This window comes from Rutilus rutilus (genome assembly GCF_951802725.1).
Source record: "Rutilus rutilus genome assembly, chromosome: 12".
In the NCBI taxonomy this organism is placed as follows: Eukaryota; Metazoa; Chordata; class Actinopteri; order Cypriniformes; family Leuciscidae; genus Rutilus; species Rutilus rutilus.
The window spans coordinates 39,787,258-39,807,807 of record NC_140217.1 but is presented as its reverse complement, the minus strand read 5'-3'; the positions used below and the strand labels follow the sequence as shown (position 1 = coordinate 39,807,807).

The 20,550-nt window shown below is 35.7% G+C and overlaps 1 protein-coding gene across 1 annotated transcript in view; it reads right to left on the bottom strand.

Moving 5' to 3' along the window:
• necab3 (N-terminal EF-hand calcium binding protein 3) overlaps positions 1-20,550 on the bottom strand; it is a 43,122-nt gene that overhangs the window by 3,932 nt on the left and 18,640 nt on the right. Inside the window, exons 3-10 of the mRNA XM_084425280.1 lie at positions 17,720-17,828; positions 13,691-13,716; positions 12,224-12,321; positions 11,188-11,324; positions 7,273-7,391; positions 4,428-4,507; positions 4,276-4,329; positions 1,707-1,819 (exon numbers count right to left, since the gene is read on the bottom strand). Of these exons, the coding sequence (XP_084281406.1) occupies positions 1,707-1,819; positions 4,276-4,329; positions 4,428-4,507; positions 7,273-7,391; positions 11,188-11,324; positions 12,224-12,321; positions 13,691-13,716; positions 17,720-17,828 (736 nt within the window). The remainder of the gene's footprint in view (positions 1-1,706; positions 1,820-4,275; positions 4,330-4,427; positions 4,508-7,272; positions 7,392-11,187; positions 11,325-12,223; positions 12,322-13,690; positions 13,717-17,719; positions 17,829-20,550) is intronic.

Sequence of the window (20,550 nt, the reverse complement as noted above, 5' to 3'; positions counted from 1 at the left end):
ACGTAATTAGGTCTTACTTAGGTGGGTCAAAAAAAAGCACAACAAAGTTCAGCTAAAAGAAAACTATAATACACTTTCACTTCATTCAAGTGTCTGAAAAGTTTGCACTCATGTATATTCTTTCACAGTATATTATGTCCATAGTAAGAACTCTTATTTTAAAAGGATGCTAAAGTGCACTTCTTTTCCACAAGGGGTCGAGCTCAAAAGATGCATAAACGCACATATATGACTTATATGTGCTTAATTCTGAAATTTAGGAACAGACTGGAAATGAAACTGTTATTCACTGATAATGTTCTGAAAGTGGAGCAACGAGAACCGGATCAACTCATTCACTGAAAAGACTCAAAAGAACAAAACATTTTCTTTAATTGGACTTCGCTACTTCATTACTTCATTATATACTGTGTCCGTTCACTCATTGCCTTCATCCATCACTGATTTTCATTAAACATATTGTATCGCTCATCATTGTGTTCATTATGATGGAGGATCTCGGAGCTTAAACAGATATAAAATACGGTCGCACTTAGCCAGTCAAAGTCTTTAAGTTTAATCGTACAAACGTCCTTCAGCTCGAGCTACACGAGTCTTTATGATCTAAAATCATTGATTTTTATCAAGTAAATGTAAGAATAACTATTATATTAATATTAATAATATTTCAAGATGAACGCTTACTGGACTGAAGCTACTTGGTTTACTTGAATATCCATACATAATTAAAAAATATATATATATTCTGTATCAAATATGATCATCAGGCTTCTGAGGAAGGTTTATTTGTTCGTCTCTCGATCATCATTGCATTACATTCTATGTTTTAAAACTACAGAGCTTTGATCATAAACTAAGCATTTAAATATCATCTTACTAAGACATATTATTGGCAGATATTGATATTTATATGCTATTTGTGTAATTATCTGCTATACTGTTATAAAGATCTCATTGATTTACATAACAAGCTTTCAGAATTTCATCTTACTTTTTGTCCATATAAATATCAGCATCTGCACCAAAGTGCATATTTTAAGCCCCTGAATAAAATTAAGCTGTTTTTCCTCCTCCATATTCTCACTATATCAGACGATATGAGCCATAAAAGCCTGATGTATCAAATATGAGTCTTTTTTTTGTTGTTATCTTTTTAACTAAAGGTTCAATTTAAAGGATGTCAGGCTTTACAGGGTTAATATTCTCTTGGAGCATTACGGTTCATACAGTATCTTGATAGTAACTTCATAATATGTGACCCTGGGCCTCAAAATCAGTCACATGGAGCAATTTTATGAAATTGAGATTTATGCATCAATGAATAAATAAGCTTTCCAGTGATGTGTGGTTTGTTAGGATAGGACAATATGTGGCCGAGATACAACTATTGAAATCTGGAATCTGAGGGTACAAAAAAATCGAAACATTGAGAAATCTCCTTTAAAGTTGTGCATTTATGTTCACGATTGTGCTGCATTCACTCACAAAAAATAAATGTTTTATATATTTACGGTAGGAAATGTACTAAATATCTTCATGGAACATGATCTTTGCTCAATATCCTAATGATTTTTGGCATTAAAGAAAAATCAATAATTTTGACCCGGACAATGTATTGTTGGCTATTGCCACAGATATACCCGTGCGACTCGTGATTTTGTGACCCAGGGTCACAGATGGTGTGTGTGTGAGTGTGTTTTCCTCACTGTAGGTTGTCGTTCTGATTGGCAGTGGTGTCGGCGTACGTCTTCAGAGCCTTCTGGAACTCCTCGACATCACTCTCCGTCACGCTCATCTGTCTCTGCACCAGCAGAATGTTCTGGAGAACGAAACACACACATCAAATATGACTAACCGGAGAACGAGAACTAACGCTAGCTTCCGCGTTCCATGCCCAACATCTGATCATAATGCAGAATCTGTGTATCATTACTCATTCACCCTCATGTCCTTGTGTATAATATAATATTTTATAATACACTGAAAGTGCTGACACTCTCCCTTGTGAAAAAGAAGAGTGCTTAATTATACCAAATGTGCATATTTCTGCAGATAATATAATATTAATGAAATAAAAGTACTTCGAGAGTTCACTTTCATGACTGTGGATCTTATCTCATTTTAATAACTTTAAGTTTCCCTTAAAAAGCCTTATCTTTGGCATTGGCATGGCACAGAAGTACACTTATTTTAATGTGGCTAACATACTAAAGCACATCAAGTACTTGATTATCATTCTAACTGTAGTGTTTTATCTGATATTACATCTACAGTAAATATATTTTAAATTGCAACTTCATCACAAACGTGTAATTACAAATATATATAATTACATGACATACAAATTTCAGTAGAAATTACATTAAAGTATATTTTAGTTCACCGTAAGTGCTTGTCAGAACATTCAGCAGTGCTTGATATTTCAAAGACAATAGAAGTAAATATGACATTAAATATAAAGATGTACTTGAGTCTTACTTAGGTGGGTCAAAAAAAGCACAACAAAGTTCAGCTAAATGCAAACTATAATACACTTTCATTTCATTCAAGTGTCTGAAAAGTTTGCACTCATGTATATTCTTTCACAGTATATTATTTCCATAGTAAGAACTCTTATTTTAAAAGGATGGTAAAGTGCACTTCTTTTCCACAAGGGGTCGAGCTTAAAAGAGGCAGACGAAAGATGCATAAACGCACATATATGACTTATACACTCACCTAAAGGATTATTAGGAACACCTGTTCAATTTCTCATTAATGCAATTATCTAATCAACCAATCACATGGCAGTTGCTTCAATGCATTTAGGGGTGTGGTCCTGGTCAAGACAATCTCCTGAACTCCAAACTGAATGTCAGAATGGGAAAGAAAGGTGATTTAAGCAATTTTGAGCGTGGCATGGTTGTTGGTGCCAGACGGGCCGGTCTGAGTATGTCACAATCTGCTCAGTTACTGGGATTTTCACGCACAACCATTTCTAGGGTTGACAAAGAATGGTGTGAAAAGGGAAAAACATCCAGTATGCGGCAGTCCTGTGGGCGAAAATGCCTTGTTGATGCTAGAGGTCAGAGGAGAATGGGCCGACTGATTCAAGCTGATAGAAGAGCAACTTTGACTGAAATAACCACTCGTTACAACCGAGGTATGCAGCAAAGCATTTGTGAAGCCACAACACGCACAACCTTGAGGCGGATGGGCTACAACAGCAGAAGACCGGGTACCACTCATCTCCACTACAAATAGGAAAAAGAGGCTACAATTTGCACGAGCTCACCAAAATTGGACAGTTGAAGACTGGAAAAATGTTGCCTGGTCTGATGAGTCTCGATTTCTGTTGAGACATTCAGATGGTAGAGTCAGAATTTGGCGTAAACAGAATGAGAACATGGATCCATCATGCCTTGTTACCACTGTGCAGGCTGGTGGTGGTGGTGTAATGGTGTGGGGGATGTTTTCTTGGCACACTTTAGGTCCCTTAGTGCCAATTGGGCATCGTTTAAATGCCACGGCCTACCTGAGCATTGTTTCTGACCATGTCCATCCCTTTATGACCACCATGTACCCATCCTCTGATGGCTACTTCCAGCAGGATAATGCACCATGTCACAAAGCTCGAATCATTTCAAATTGGTTTCTTGAACATGACAATGAGTTCACTGTACAAAAAATGGCCCCCACAGTCACCAGATCTCAACCCAATAGAGCATCTTTGGGATGTGGTGGAACGGGAGCTTCGTGCCCCGGATGTGCATCCCACAAATCTCCATCAACTATCCTATCAATATGGGCCAACATTTCTAAAGAATGCTTTCAGCACCTTGTTGAATCAATGCCACGTAGAATTAATTAAGGCAGTTCTGAAGGCGAAAGGGGGTCAAACACAGTATTAGTATGGTGTTCCTAATAATCCTTTAGGTGAGTGTATGTGCTTAATTCTGAAATTTAGGAACAGACTGGAAATGAAACTGTTATTCACTGATAATGTTCTGAGAGTGGAGCAACGAGAACCGAATCAACTCATTCATTGAAAAGACTCAAAAGAACAAAACATTTTCTTTAATTGGACTTCGCTACTTCATTACTTCATTATATACTTTCTCCGTTCACTCATTGCCTTCATCCATCACTGATTTTCATTAAACATATTGTATCGCTCATCATTGTGCTCTTCCGATCTGACTGCCGTTTAACGTCTGTAATTCTTGCATTATGATGGAGGATAAACAGACATAAAATCTGGACTGGACTTCTGAGGCGGTGGATCGGAGAACTCACTGATTTGTACGTGCTGGCCAGTGTATCTTCTTTCAGTGGCTCCAACTTTGGACTCTAGAAATGAAAAGCAAAACACAATTGGTTTGTAAGACATGCAATCTCAATATACAAAGCTCAGATTAATGTGTGAATGGATATTTGGACTTATTCACCTGACACTCCAGTTTGTCGATGAGCTGCTGCAGTCTGTTGATCTGAGAACACCAGTTTTCATCTGTATCTACGGTAACGCCTGAGACGCAACACACACCAACACTCAGTACACAACTCCACTCATCAGCAGATATTAAAAATGCTTTTGCTTATAAGACATTTAAAAGACACGTTATATTCAGTAATATCAGTTTGACTGCACTGACACTATTGGGTGAGAACAAAACTTAAAATAAATTCTGTCGGATAATAACATTATTGCTGCTTTATCTGAATCGAATTCATTTAATAATGAATGAACTTTGCAACATCAACACTAATTGAACTGAATCGAATCAACACTGAACTGAACTGAATAATGATACTATTGTCTTCTGTATCTGCTTTGTATTTTAATAACTGAGTTTGGTTCATAATTAATAAACTTTGCAACATTTACACTGTTTCTGAACTATGTTGAAATAATGTTGAACACAATTACAAAATGTATGACTCTCATTTTTTAAACAAAAACATTTCTTCAAAACAAATTATATAACTTACGAATTGTACATAACTTTAAACAAGCCTTTATGAGTGAGTCATTGAATCATTCACTCAACCAATTCTTTCAACAACAATTGAATCATTCAGAAATGAAACAAGCCTTTATGAGTGAGTCATTGAATCATTCATTCAACCAATTCTTTCAACAACAATTGAATCATTCAGAAATGAAACAAGCCTTTATGAGTGAATCATTGAATCATTCATTCAACCAATTCTTTCAACAACAATTGAATCATTCAGAAATTAAACAAGTCTTTATGAGTGAGTCATTGAATCATTCATTCAACCAATTCTTTCAACAACAATTGAATCATTCAGAAATGAAACAAGCTTTTATGAGTGAGTCATTGAATCATTCATTCAACCAATTCTTTCAACAACAATTGAATCATTCAGAAATGAAACAAGTCTTGATGAGTGAGTCATTGAATCATTCATTCAACCAATTCTTTCAACAACAATTGAATCATTCAGAAATGAAACAAGCCTTTATGAGTGAGTCATTGAATCATTCATTCAACCAATTCTTTCAACAACAATTGAATCATTCAGAAATGAAACAAGTCTTTATGAGTGAGTCATTGAATCATTCATTCAACCAATTCTTTCAACAACAATTGAATCATTCAGAAATGAAACAAGCCTTTATGAGTGAGTCATTGAATCATTCATTCAACCAATTCTTTCAACAACAATTGAATCATTCAGAAATTAAACAAGTCTTTATGAGTGAGTCATTGAATCATTCATTCAACCAATTCTTTCAACAACAATTGAATCATTCAGAAATGAAACAAGTCTTTATGAGTGAGTCATTGAATCATTCATTCAACCAATTCTTTCAACAACAATTGAATCATTCAGAAATGAAACAAGCCTTTATGAGTGAGTCATTGAATCATTCATCCAACCAATTCTTTCAACAACAATTGAATCATTCAGAAATGAAACAAGCCTTTATGAGTGAGTCATTGAATCATTCATTCAACCAATTCTTTCAACAACAATTGAATCATTCAGAAATTAAACAAGTCTTTATGAGTGAGTCATTGAATCATTCATTCAACCAATTCTTTCAACAACAATTGAATCATTCAGAAATGAAACAAGTCTTTATGAGTGAGTCATTGAATCATTCATTCAACCAATTCTTTCAACAACAATTGAATCATTCAGAAATGAAACAAGCCTTTATGAGTGAGTCATTGAATCATTCATTCAACCAATTCTTTCAACAACAATTGAATCATTCAGAAATGAAACAAGTCTTTATGAGTGAGTCATTGAATCATTCATTTAACCAACTCTTTCAACAAAAATGTAATCATTTAGAAATGAAACAAGCCTTTATGAGTGAGTCATTGAATCATTCATTCAACCGATTCTTTCAACAACAATTGAATCATTCAGAAATGAAACAAGTCTTTATGAGTGAGTCATTGAATCATTCATTCAACCAATTCTTTCAACAACAATTGAATCATTCAGAAATTAAACAAGCCTTTATGAGTGAGTCATTGAATCATTCATTCAACCAATTCTTTCAACAACAATTGAATCATTCAGAAATGAAACAAGTCTTGATGAGTGAGTCATTGAATCATTCATTCAACCAATTCTTTCAACAACAATTGAATCATTCAGAAATGAAACAAGTCTTGATGAGTGAGTCATTGAATCATTCATTCAACCAATTCTTTCAACAACAATTGAATCATTCAGAAATGAAACAAGCCTTTATGAGTGAGTCATTGAATCATTCATTCAACCAATTCTTTCAACAACAATTGAATCATTCAGAAATTAAACAAGTCTTTATGAGTGAGTCATTGAATCATTCATTCAACCAATTCTTTCAACAACAATTTAATCATTCAGAAATGAAACAAGCCTTTATGAGTGAGTCATTGAATCATTCATTCAACCAATTCTTTCAACAACAATTGAATCATTCAGAAATGAAACAAGCCTTTATGAGTGAGTCATTGAATCATTCATTCAACCAACTCTTTCAACAACAGTTGAATCATTCAGAAATGAAACAAGTCTTTATGAGTGAGTCACTGAATGGAAAAAACAGTATGGTTCAGGTGTGGTTTTGTTTGGAACTTTAGTCGCTAGTGGAGCAAAAAAAAGACATAACTTGTAATATTATGTCTAAAATGTAAGTCGCTTCATAATTAATAACCTTTGCACTGTTCACACTGTTAATGAACTAAATAATATTGAACTAAATTGAGCTGAATAATAACACTATTGTCTTTTAAAAGCTGTGTGTGTGTGTGTGTGTGTTACCGGTAGTGAGAATGCCCGAGTACGGATCAGTAGGCGACAAACACATGTTCTTCTGCACTCGACGGCCACATCTTCTGTTGTTCTTCTGTATAAGATGCTCCGGGACTTTAACTTCAACCCTACAGAGAAAAAGAGCCCAGATCCTCGGTTAATGTTCTGCATCATAGGAACATATAAATATATTTTGTGCTTACGTAAAATGATAATAGCGTGCTTAAAGTCCCCCTGTAGTCAAATCATCTTTAGTCACCAACATGACACATTTAAAAGTTTTTTCCTTTAAGAAAAATTCTTCATGGCTTAAAATATCTTGAATGTAACTCGACACCCTTGCCTCATTTAGAATGCGTGGTTCTATAAATATGCAAATGAGCCCCGCCTCCACTCCCTCCCTCAGCTCAGAGATCCACTGGTTGACGATCACACGTTGATCTGATTGGTTACAAGGTAGTTTGTGACGTCAGAAACACCAGCGATTTCAAAGCGTGTTTTTGAGACTGTCTTTGGTTCACTGCAGTTTTAAGGAGGAAATACTCAGCAATGCTGTCGACTTATGAACTTACACATGCTTTGTCTTAAAGCATATTAAAAACACCACATAGACGGCTTTAAAAGCTTGGTTTTCACCACAGAGGGACTTTGAAACTAGATGCATTCAGATGGTGTTGTTTTCAGTGAATATCCAGCAGAAGATGGCAGATTTGACAAAGCACAGCTGCAAGAACACAGCATCTGTGCGTCCGCGTTCACTGCCAATAGTTGATGAGCATAAGCGAATAACACTGAATGTGAATAACCTCGTCAATGTTGTAACCCTGCTGACGTCACCCACATATGTTCACATGAGTCAGAAGTCTCTCTCAAGGCTGTTGTTGACCCACTTCTGCTATTATCATCAGATGCACATATATCTGATGTAACAGACCACAGACTCAAAAACGTGTGGAAAACGCTAGAGATTTCTGATTAGCTGGAGATCATCTGCATGTGTATTGATTCTCAGTATGAAACTGAAGCTTTGAGAACTCTTGTGCAGCGCTGATTAATTCATGAGATCAGCTGCGTATCGAGAACCGAACAGCGCCAAACACAATTAAAAAATTTTTTTACTCATATTATTTTAACATAATGAAAAACATTTCTACAAAACAAATTATATAACTTACGAATATTACAGAACTTTAGACTATTTTTACATCGGACTGGACGAAAGGCCTGATATAGTGCTGGCTGTAGTTACACAAGTGACTGAATGTTGAATTAATAGTCTGATTCATTCAACGATTCGCTCAGCAACACTGAGACATTCAGTAATAGATTGTCTTTATGAGTGAGTCATTGAATCATTCATTCAACCAATTATTTGAACAACTATTGAATCATTCAGAAACTAAACAAGTCGTGATGAGTGAGTCATTGAATCATTCATTCAACCAATTCTTTCAACAGTGACTGAATCATTCAGAAACTAAACGAGTCTTGATGAGTGAGTCATTTAATCATTCATTCAACCAATTATTTCAACAATGACTGAATCATTCAGAAACGAAACAAGTCTTGATGAGTGAGTCATTGAATCATTCACTCAACCAATTCTTTCAACAGTGACTGAATCATTCAGAAACGAAACAAGTCTTGATGAGTGAGTCATTGAATCATTCACTCAACCAATTCTTTCAACAACGATTGAATCAATCTGAAATGAAACAAGTCTTTATGAGTGAGTCATTGAATCATTCATTCAACCAATTATTTCAACAATGACTGAATCATTCAGAAACGAAACAAGTCTTGATGAGTGAGTCATTGAATCATTCAACAACGATTGAATCGTTCAGAAATTAAACGAGTCTTGATGAGTGAGTCATTGAATCATTCACTCAACCAATTCTTTCAACAACGATTGAATCAATCTGAAATGAAACAAGTCTTTATGAGTGAGGCATTGAATCATTCATTCAACCAATTATTTCAACAATGACTGAATCATTCAGAAACGAAACAAGTCTTGATGAGTGAGTCATTGAATCATTCATTCAACCAATTTTTCAACAATGACTGAATCATTCAGAAACGAAACAAGTCTTTATGAGCGAGTCACTGAATTGTTCACTCAGACGAATCATTCAAAAACGCTGATTCATTCAGGATTGAAAAACGTTAAAAATGGTTTCGTTTGGAACTATTGTCATTAGTGGAGCAAAAACAGATATAACTTGTAATATTATATCTAAAATGTAAGTCACTTTATATTAACTTCTTGTTTATTGAACCGCAGTATAAGCAATACCATACTCGCAATAAATAGCATTTTACAACATAAATGTGCTTGTAAAAATGACACAATGATTAAGTGAATAAAGGATCTGAAGTTCAGCTAAGCGAGAACAAAAATCAGAAGAAACATCAGTTATTGTTATTATTATATATTAATATCAGTCACCATTATTGGTTGCAAGTGTGCAATCCTGAAGCTATAACATCCAGAAATGAGTCTGACGTTCACCAGGACTACGATAAGTGTTCATGAGCATCCGCTGAACTGTACAGTGTTATGAAATGGTCCTAATGGGGCTTTTCTGTTCGACAAATGGGAATTACAGTCAGAGAGAAATAACAGCAGAAATGTTCTTTGACTGACTTGAGCGATTATAGCGAACAAAAACATATGCAAACATTTTCCTGTTGTTTCCGTCGCATTACGAGCTCTTCTGAGAATACCGGCATGTTTCTGTGACATCTGCTTTGTGAGGAAGAAAACACCCCACGGATAAACAAGACAAATGTGCTTCATCATGAAGAATACATTACTATTACTTCTGCTGCACTCTGTTTATCGGTTTCTCCCTCTTTCTCTTGTCTCGTATATGAAACGCTGAGACGAGCAGAGGCTACATCCTAATAATACAAAGCATCTCACACCTCAGGCTCACAGATCCATCTTCATATCAAACTATTTATGGGTTTCTAGAGGTTTCAGAAGAACTCTTTTAAGGTTCCCGTAATGCCACCGTTCTTATGATGTCTAAACACATACAAGGTTCTTCTAAAACATCATAGGAATATAAAAATAGGTTATTTTTTTTTGTGATAACATTTTTATTGAAGGATTTCAAAATCACAAGCAGCAGTCAAAAGAAAATATGTATATATCTATCTATATATACACACATGCACAAAAACTAAATATACATATACATTGCAATATACATAAAAAAATAATAATATTATAAGCAAATCAAGTACTACATTTAATTGGGGTGGAATTTGTATGTAAGAAAGTAGAATTATATTGAACTGACATTTATTAAAAATCATATAACCTTTAGATTCGATTCAGTAATTAGATTAGATTAAGGGATTGATGGATGGATAGATAATTATTCTCTATATCAGTGTCAGTGTTTCTGAACTCCCTGAACTCTATTGTAGTCTTGAGCTTCTTCCGGGAACGAACACGCCACAATATTCCTCATTATAATAATTCATTCGCAGAATAAAGGGGCGGGGCCTGGTTGAGTTAGTTAGTAGTGTGTTAAACTGGCGGTTATGGTAAAGGGCGGGGCATTTCCTAAACACACTCAAAGCGCTCGACCAATCACAACACACTGCTCCAGCCGAGCAATCGGAGCACAGTGTGCTTTTCAGAAGGAGGGGCTTCATTGAGACAGGAAGTAAACAGAGCGTTACTGACAGACTGGGAAGAGAGGAGCCGCAACAATGGAGAATATGAGGAGAATAATCAACATTCAAGCAGGAAAACCTGTTCTAGTAGAGCCTGAAACAACATGGTTCTCTCGAAGAGGTTTTCCTCTCTGAACTGTAAAAGTGTCAGGAACTCCTTTAATTTTAGGAGTGCAAGACAGAAAAAAAAGTGTTGCGTTTACAGTGTGTGTGTGTGTGTGTGTAACTCACGGAGCGGTGCTACTTTGCGCCTCCACGGCCTCCATCGCACACTGGAGAGACATCTGGAGCGACAGCAGCTGGCTGGACGTCTCCCTCAACATGAAGCGGGTCACAAACTGACCCAGAACCGATGAACCCTGGTACTCCTGCAGAAGAAGCAGCTCACTGTATTACCTCACACGCAGCGTTTTCTTTACCTGCCGCATCAGTCGTCATTTACGACCTTCAGTGCTTAATATCCTGCAGTGGTTCCGTCATCAATGCAGAAATATCCTGATGAAGCTTCTGCTGCACGGAGGAAACCCTCCGCTGAGTTCACTGAGTATCCAGGACACAGCTTGACAAGTAACGACCGGTCTGAAAACAAAATTAAGGCCCACTTTCTCCTGCACTGACAGAGATCAGATACAATTACTGCCCTCGACACAGAGCAGATCAGCGCTGGCGGACAGAAATAGTAGAGTGGATCATTTCTGAGTGTTTGCATTTATAGTTGCCCTCCTGAAAAATTCATAACTGTCTTTGCATAAACAAAATATTAAAGCAATTGTCAATGTGATGCAGTGCAACAAAACATGTGCTGTTATTGTTATTTTAGCATTATTTGTTTGCTATTGTAGTTTTTATTAATATTTTGAATTTTGAATTTAATTTATATTACAATTTTAGTATTTTTGTTATATGCTTTTGTCATTTTAATTTGTTATGTTATGGGTTTTTTTTTTAGGTTTGTTTAAATTTTAGTTTTTATTTATTTCCAGTTAGCCATTTTAGTGCCTCAATGTATTTCAGTTAGTTGCAAATGCAATACTTTTAATTTATTTTACGTTTTTCATCTAAAATTTAGATTTTATTATACTGTAGTGCAGCTTTATTTTAGTTAACAAAATATTTTTTAATAGTTTTAGTTACCAGTAATAACCCTGGATATGATGTGACCTCATTCGAATCCTACAAACGTCTTGCTAATGTTCCCATTAAGTTATTTCTGAATGTTTCCTGAATATCCAAAGCGAAGGTTTTCTGTTTTAGTTAGGTAGATTACCTCCTTCGTCTTGTCCATCGCCTTCAGGACGGCGATGTTGAGTTTCTCTAACGCTGACAGAACATCCAGATATTCTCCAAGATGCTGAGAAAAGTAATCTGGAAAGAGAAAGAGGATGAATTATAGGTCAGAAACAAAATATGAGTCATATTCTTTTTCCGGTGGATTTTTTAGCTGTGCATTTATGCATGTTTACTGAGATAATATTAACCTCTTGCGCACACTTTTTTAGTTATAAAAATGGTCAGTTTAAACTGAAAACAGTGAGAGAGAGAGAGAGAGAGAGGGAGAGAGGGAGAGAGAGAGAGAGAGAGAGAGAGAGAGAGAGAGAGAGAGAGAGAGAGAGAGAGAGAGAGAGAGAGAGAGAGAGAGAGAGAGAGAGAGAGAGAGAGAGAGAGAGAGAATTATAGGCCAAAATACAAAATTTGTGATATGCTACAAAGTCATTTACCACATACGAAATGGAGAAGTTCAGGGAAATGATGTCAGAAACAATCAAGCTTTACAATCTGTTTTTATCACCAATTGTCCTCCATCACACACATGCACACACACACACACACACACACACACGCACACACATAGGCGATTGTGGCTCTTCAGCGTTGCTGTCAATATCTATATCTGAGTATATGAGTCAGTGAATTATGTCGCTGTGCTGTTCTGCGGACGAGAAGGGTTTCAGATTATTATTTGTCGTCTAATATGACCATCTTTACTCTCCGGACTCTGAGCACAGAAGACGTTTCAATTCATAGATTTATATTTTGTGTACTAAATGTACAGTCAGCACACAGTTTTATAGCGGCCTTGGAGCTTTTTCCTAATCATTTTCTCCACGGGGATCTCAGAAAATTCTATAATAAACAGTTTTGAGCCTTAAAACCGTAAATCCGGCCAGCAAAAAAACAACTCTTTTTAATATATAAAAATAATATCTCTGCGGAGACAATGCAATGAAGTACTTTTTTTTTGCCATGTCATAATCTTACGCACTGATATTACAGACCGCTTGGTTGCGTAATATTTTGCATCAGAAACTAGCTTAACTAATTAACTTAAAATGAATTACTCTCACAGCATGCATGGATGCACACTTCAAAAATCCACCAGAAAATGTATAACACCTTTGAAATAATATACCAGCTTTAGTACACAAATCACGACGCATTAATCTTGCACACTATTCAAGACGGATAATATTCAAAACAAGGTGCGAAATGTTCGGATATATGAGATATAACCAATTAAGGTTATTATATTAAGATATCAAAGGAGATATTAACAGATTATGACCTTGCAAAGTAATAACAAACACTTAAGATGCATTCTCATAGAGAATGTGAAATGTGTGAAGCTGTTTCCAACAGGTACATTTCTTTTTTAATTACTGCCACTTGAAGAAACACTTCTTACATCTTTATTTTCTATCCGGTATGATAATTTAAAGGAACTGTCCACACCTACCTGATAGCTTGTCTGTATCGAGGTTACTGGAAAAGGAAGAGGAGAGAGAATAAAATGAGTCATAAGATGAAAAGCCTTAATTGAATTGGAGAAGGGTCAAGGATTTGAAAGCGGTGTCATTAGAGGAAGATGTGTGGGCCGTCCACAGTTTTTTACAGTGTAAACAGTCCAATTACGCTTGGTTCTGCTAACATCGCAGGGCTGAGGTGATATTTCTCAGCAGATGGTAACTCGCAGAGATAATGATCTCGATAATATAATATAATATAATATAATATAATATAATATAATATAATATAATATAATATAATATAATATAATATAATATAATAAGTATTATATAATATTATATACTTTTATAATATAATATTCAATTTAGAATTTGAAAAATACATGCATTTATTTGGAAGTTATCACATAAGAATACTTTGAAGTCCTGCATTCACATTATAAAATGAGACGACCCTAAAACCGAAGATGCAGATAATCTCCATGAGTTACTGGTATGGAGGAAACATGCCAAAGAATAAAGCCTCGCACAGTCACACCATCCCACACCTCTCGGATTGTGCATTTCATGCTGAACTCCACATTCATACTCTTATGCAGACGGAAACAAATCTGCAAATACCCCAGTACGTGTTGTGTTGTGTTGTCACATTAAATCGCCAGCGCAGCCAAAACACAATTATGTGTGAGGCGAAATAATTGGCTGAATTTGCTTTGAGTGCTCCCTGATAGCATTAATGGACTTTTAATATTTCGCTGAGACTGAGGGACGGAAAAAGCAAAAGGAGAAAAGGGACTAGTTGAATGAATTGGGTAATTGAATTGCATTGTGTCTGAATTGCATTGTGTCAAACTGGTGTCTATTAACACACACTACTGTCCAGTGGCGTGCACAGACCTCCTCAGGGGCGGAAGGACCAAAAAATAATATATTTTTTTTCCTTAAAGGTATAGTGGAGGATTTTTTACTTCCGGGTGGATCACCTATACTATTGGTCCTCCTAATTGTCAATCATTCTGGTAAATCAATCAAACTTATTCAAAAAGTGGAGAGGGCGGGTCTTATCTAAAATTCGGAAAGATCCTCCACTATACCTTTAATTTCCTTTGCATTCTATGAAAAGACATTGATACAATTAGAATGCATAACACATCAAACAAAAATAGGGAAATGATGATGATATTACTAAATATTATTTACTTTACCAAACAAAACGATAATTATGAGGAATTCATGTTTAGTTTTGTTGACGTTGTAACTTATGTATGTATTATTTTATTTTTCTCCATTCTGTCACCTGACGGAGTTTTGGTTCCTTGCCACTGTTGCCTGGGCTAGTTGGGGACATTTATTGATCTGCCTTACTTCAGGTGGACGATGATGCAATTTTCTTCTAGAAACAAACTTTGTTGTGTCATTTTCATGTTATCACTGTGAAGCTGCTTTGAAACAATCTGTATTGTATATAAATAAATGTGACTTGACTATTACATGCATTAAAGTGTTAGCTATCGTGAAATCAGTAACACTTAACAATAAGGTTTCATTAGTTACATTTGTTAACATGAACTAATAATGAACAGCATTAATCTTAGTTAATATTAATTTCAGCATTTACTAAAACATTATTAAAATCAAAAGTTTAATTTGTTAACAATAGTTAATGCTCTGACTGTGACATAACACGAACAAGTAAAAAACAGGTGAATTATTATTAACAAATACAGTAACAAATGTGTTCCTCATGGTCAGTTCATGTTAGCTACATGAATAATAAACAAATGAACCTTATTGAAATGAAATCAAAGATATAAATTCCTTACAATTTAGAGTAGATGGACTTAAGATTTCATTTCAGTGTATTTCCCCAATCCAACAACACTTTTGCCTCAGATAAAAAACGAATGACATTGTCAGACTCAGAATGCGGCTGAAATCGAGTTATACATTTATTATAGTTAAGCATAACGCGCATGCTACCGCAACTTTTACAGTATGGTAGGATAAATGTAGCTTTTCCATATTTGCTTAACGTTACCTGATGCTCGTGTAGTTGTATATTATATTATATTATATTATTACATGCCGAAACGAAAGAGAGATGATGATATAGGTGGAATTATGCAATGAAAGACAGCCAGTTGAAGACTACATGCGATGATTGGGTGGGCATTGCATAATCTGGCACAGTGACTATCGTAAAAATATTCTGTCAACTGAACCCAGCATAAAACATTTGATCATATTTAATAAATGCCTATGGAATAGGGTCACTTTACTAATGCAAACTGATGCATTTGGATGGATTTTATCCATCTGGAAATTGACTGGATGGTGATAAAGTGTCTCTATATGACAGAAGGGTTTGGTTAATGAGAAGTCAGCTGAATCATTCATAACAAGACTTGCAATAATAATGTAAAAAATGTTGCATATAAAAAAATTTAATTAAAAAACACATAATCTTTTAAAGTTTCTGAAAGTTTGCATGTGTGGCCGTACGGTACGACCGATTCACAGCCACTAACACACAAATTCCAGCAGGTACATTTATCCATGCAATAAAGAAAAAAACAAGGTCATTTTCGCATCGAATATTTCCCAGGGGTCTGTAAATCAACCGACTGGTTTAACGGCGTAATGAGGACGGGAGCTGTTTAAAATGAACTGAGACGCACGCTTTGCATGAAGCAGACCTATTTTAGACTCTAACTTGACTAGACTAATTTACTACGGGCTTCTGAATACAGTAATTACCCAGTGACCATTCTGACTGATTGCAGAAATACGCTCCACTTTCAGAGGAAAATCTGAGCTTTGAACTTTGTGGCCCTGTGTGTGTGTGTGTGTGTGTGTGGCAGCTCTGCAATGCGGTTCTTTGTGAAATCAAATTTGCTCCTTTGTTCTGTCGATTCCTCGGCTTCCTGGCACACAATTCTCCAAGCTTTGATTCATACACGCCACCTCAGGAAATACTTTGATCCTCCTGCGCGTGAACGTTCGATTGGTTGTTCGTTTTCGTACCAGATGCTTAAAAAAAAAGCTATGGCATGCGGCGCAACATAATCACGCCGCTCTGAAAGGCAACTAATTAGGGAACGAAAATGTAAGGTTGCTAAGGATACAGGTCACCTAAACTCAGAGATAACCAGTGGTGGGAGTTCACTACGCATGAACTGCGCCTACTGATGCACGCTCTGTTTGCGTTGTTTTGATTCACTAATGGAATCATGCAAATCAGATAACGATGCAAAACGGCACTAATAATTAGTGCAGGTCGCGTTTGGAGGAAGCAACAATCATGTGACTTTAATGTGACTGTAGAGCATCACAGAAACACCTGAATAGATCTTAAATTCAATGGCATTACTGTGTACAGAGTTTTCTAAAAATCTTCATTTGTGTTTATCTGAAGAAAGAAAGTCAAATACATCAGGAATGGCATTAGGGTGAGTAAATGATGAGAGAATTTAATTGTTGTGTGAGCTATCTCTATAAAAAGCAGAACTTGAGCGACACCATCTGAATAGATACAGATGTATTCTCCACTGTATATTGCAAACTGTTGATTTAATGCAATAACAAATTATAATGTAACATAATTAGACAATATAATATTTAATATTACATGTAAAGCAATATTACTTCTCACTTCAAAAGCACCCAAATCGATCTTAAACAGCAGAAAGTGTTCTCGAACACACCGTGCATCGGGAGAGATATGATGATAGCGCTCTTCTCTATCATTTAATCATCATTTCATGATTTACCGCAGCCATGATTAATTAAAAACTCAGACGAAGGTCTATTTAAAAAAAATATTCAGCCAGCCTTCTAATTAAATATTAATTGCATTAATTGCACTAGAAAAGTAGTTTTGTAAATATGTTGCAATATATAATAAGCCTAAATCCTTTAAATAAAACTTTGAAATGAGAGTTTTTGCACTCTTGTACAGTGCGCAGTGTGGCAGCTGAAGTGAGTTGGCTGTGTGTGTTAGTGACGGTTGAAGTGTATACTTCGTTTGCCGTCCATCGATGGAGTAGAACAGCTCGCGCAGCTCATCGGTGGTGAGAATCCCGTCTGCAAAATAGGCTTTGAACTCCTCGAAGGACAGCTTGCCGTCGTCTGCAAGAAGACACACGAGAGAATCAGCAAACACAGCTGTGGACAAGATTTTTTTGTTGTTGTTGTGCGAAATAGGTTTAGCGCATTAAAAATGTATCTGATAAGAATGCTAATTATCAAGAAAAAATGGAAAGTGTCCTCAAAACCTTTTTTCCTTTTAATTTAGTAGTGCATAAATTCTATGTCGATTGCTTGGAATCACTTTTCATCTAGAAGGGCTTTATTAAGCAATACATCCATTTAGACAGAAAGAGACCGGCTGATGGACATGCAAAGCGACCAATCACAACAATCTCTGCTTTTATGTGGTATTTAGGGGCAGATTTAACCAAAAACAACAACTTTGTGTACATTAAAGGGTTAGTTCACCTAAAAATGAAAACTCGTATCCAAACTCGTAAGACTTTTGTTCATCTTCAGAACACAAATGAAGATATTTTTAACGAAATCTGAGAGATTTCTGTCCCTCCATTGAAAGTCTATACATCCAAAACTCTGACGATACAAAACATTCATAAAATAAATCCAGATTTCATTAAAAATATCTTTATTTGTGTTCCAAAGATGAGCAAAAGTCTTATGGATTTGACATAAGGACTAACCATTGGAACTAACAGTTATATATATATATATATATATATATATATACACATATGTATGTATTTATATTTTATATTGCGTTGTTTTGATGCCCCAAAACCATGCAAACTTTGGAAATGAGTTACCCTTCACTTATCGTTCATAATATCAAGTAAATTTGATGTCCTGATGCAAAGCTGTGCACTTCGACTCCTAGATATTGAGACGTAGCTTGCATTGTTTGCACGATTTTTCCAGTTTTGTGTGCAATACACATCACACAGTTGGTGAATGGCCCAGAAACACTGGCTGGAAATATATATGTATTCTCCTCAGCCCACGGTGACTGTCTTTCTCAGGTCAGATAAACACCTGGCAATGCTTTTCACTGACGGCAGATGTCGTAGATCAACCCTGATCCGTGAACTACCATCTGCCGTCAGTGCATCTGCTCTTATTATTAGGTAAAGTGCAGAACGTGTCATCCATCAAGAGCCCAAAGAGAAGAAAGGGGAATTTACATGCCAATATGTGACACAGCACTCATTGATTCACGGCTGACAGATCGTCTACATCACTTCCTCTCTGAACATTCGGCTCTCTGACATTTGTCAGCCTCCCGAAAGACACCGGATTCTTTCAGCCCTCCACTTGTGCATTTGGGGTTTGATGACACTTGAGCTCCACGTCAATCGTGACGCTTGACTCGACTTTCAGAACGTGGAAAACTCTAGATCTAATATCGAAAAATCACATATAAAGACAATATTAACTAGAAAATTATGTGCAAAAAGGATTTAGGAGAAATACTAAATGCTAAATCTCTGTGATTAACCCTGTCTGACATGTGAAATAACAAAATCGGTCACACTTTATTTTACAGTGTCCTTGTTACATAGGTTACATCTACTTACCATAGTAATAACAGTAAATTATGCATAATTACATGCAATTACACCCTTAACCTATAATAATAATTTAAGTTGAGAAAACTTAATTTCTTTAGGTGTTACCAATTGAAGTAATCAAGTTGATCCAACTGTTCACTTTTTACAGTGTACAGCAGATACTGATGCACATAAATATATCAATATCTGCCAATATCTCATATTTAAATGCTTATAGTTTATGATCAAAGCACTGTAGTTTTAAAACGTATAATGCAATGCAATACAATGATGATTGAGAGATAAATAAACCCTCCTCAAAAGCCTGATGATCATATTTGAGCGTTCATCTTCAAATATTACTAACAATATCAAAGTTATCCTTACGTTTACATTATAAAAATCAGGTTTCAGATCAAAAAAGACGCGTGAAGCACGAGCTGAAGGAGGACGTTTGCACAATTATACTAAAACTCTTTTACTTGCAAAGTTTTGATCATGTTCATCATGCTTTTTAGGGTTAAAGAAGATTAGACTGAGATTCTGAGGAAATTATTAATATTAAATAGTGAAATATAAAGTAGCCTGCATGTGAGCCTCTGATAACTTTGATAAAAGATGAGGCATAAAGTCAAAGTCTCCAGAGGCCAGAGATCAGACCATCAGTTTCTTTCAGAAAGAAGTAAAATACTCATCATTTACAAAGCACACATCATTCTGATCTAGACATCAACTCCTGACGAGTCAAAAAGAGCAATCTTTAGACTGATGCTGTCAAAATTATGACTTACAATTCACTAAAAATCACACAGAGGTTTATATTTATACTTGAAAAAGAAATCCATGCACACATAAGCAGCGAGACTTCTTCAAATAACCGTCTGATCCACAAATGTGCAATTTCACTGCAATGCATGAGCGAGCTTTGAATGTTTTTAAGTTAAAAAACACATTTTTGAGGCCAAATGGACACTTAATTACACAGGGACTGAACATATTCAGAGCATTAGAAAACTCTCCAGCATCTCCAGTTAATTCAAGAGTAAAGTTAATGGCCATCTGCGTTCAGTCTCTTCACAACAGACGGCATGACCAGACTCAGAGCTTTGGATAATAAAAATACACACTAGCCGGCCAAAGATGCACTTAAGAAGAAAAACAAGATCATTTACATCTTGACCAGAAACGTAATTAGGTTGGAAGAAACCTCAGCGAGAATGAGTCCAGTTACAGTATCAGCGGGTTTGTTTTCTCTC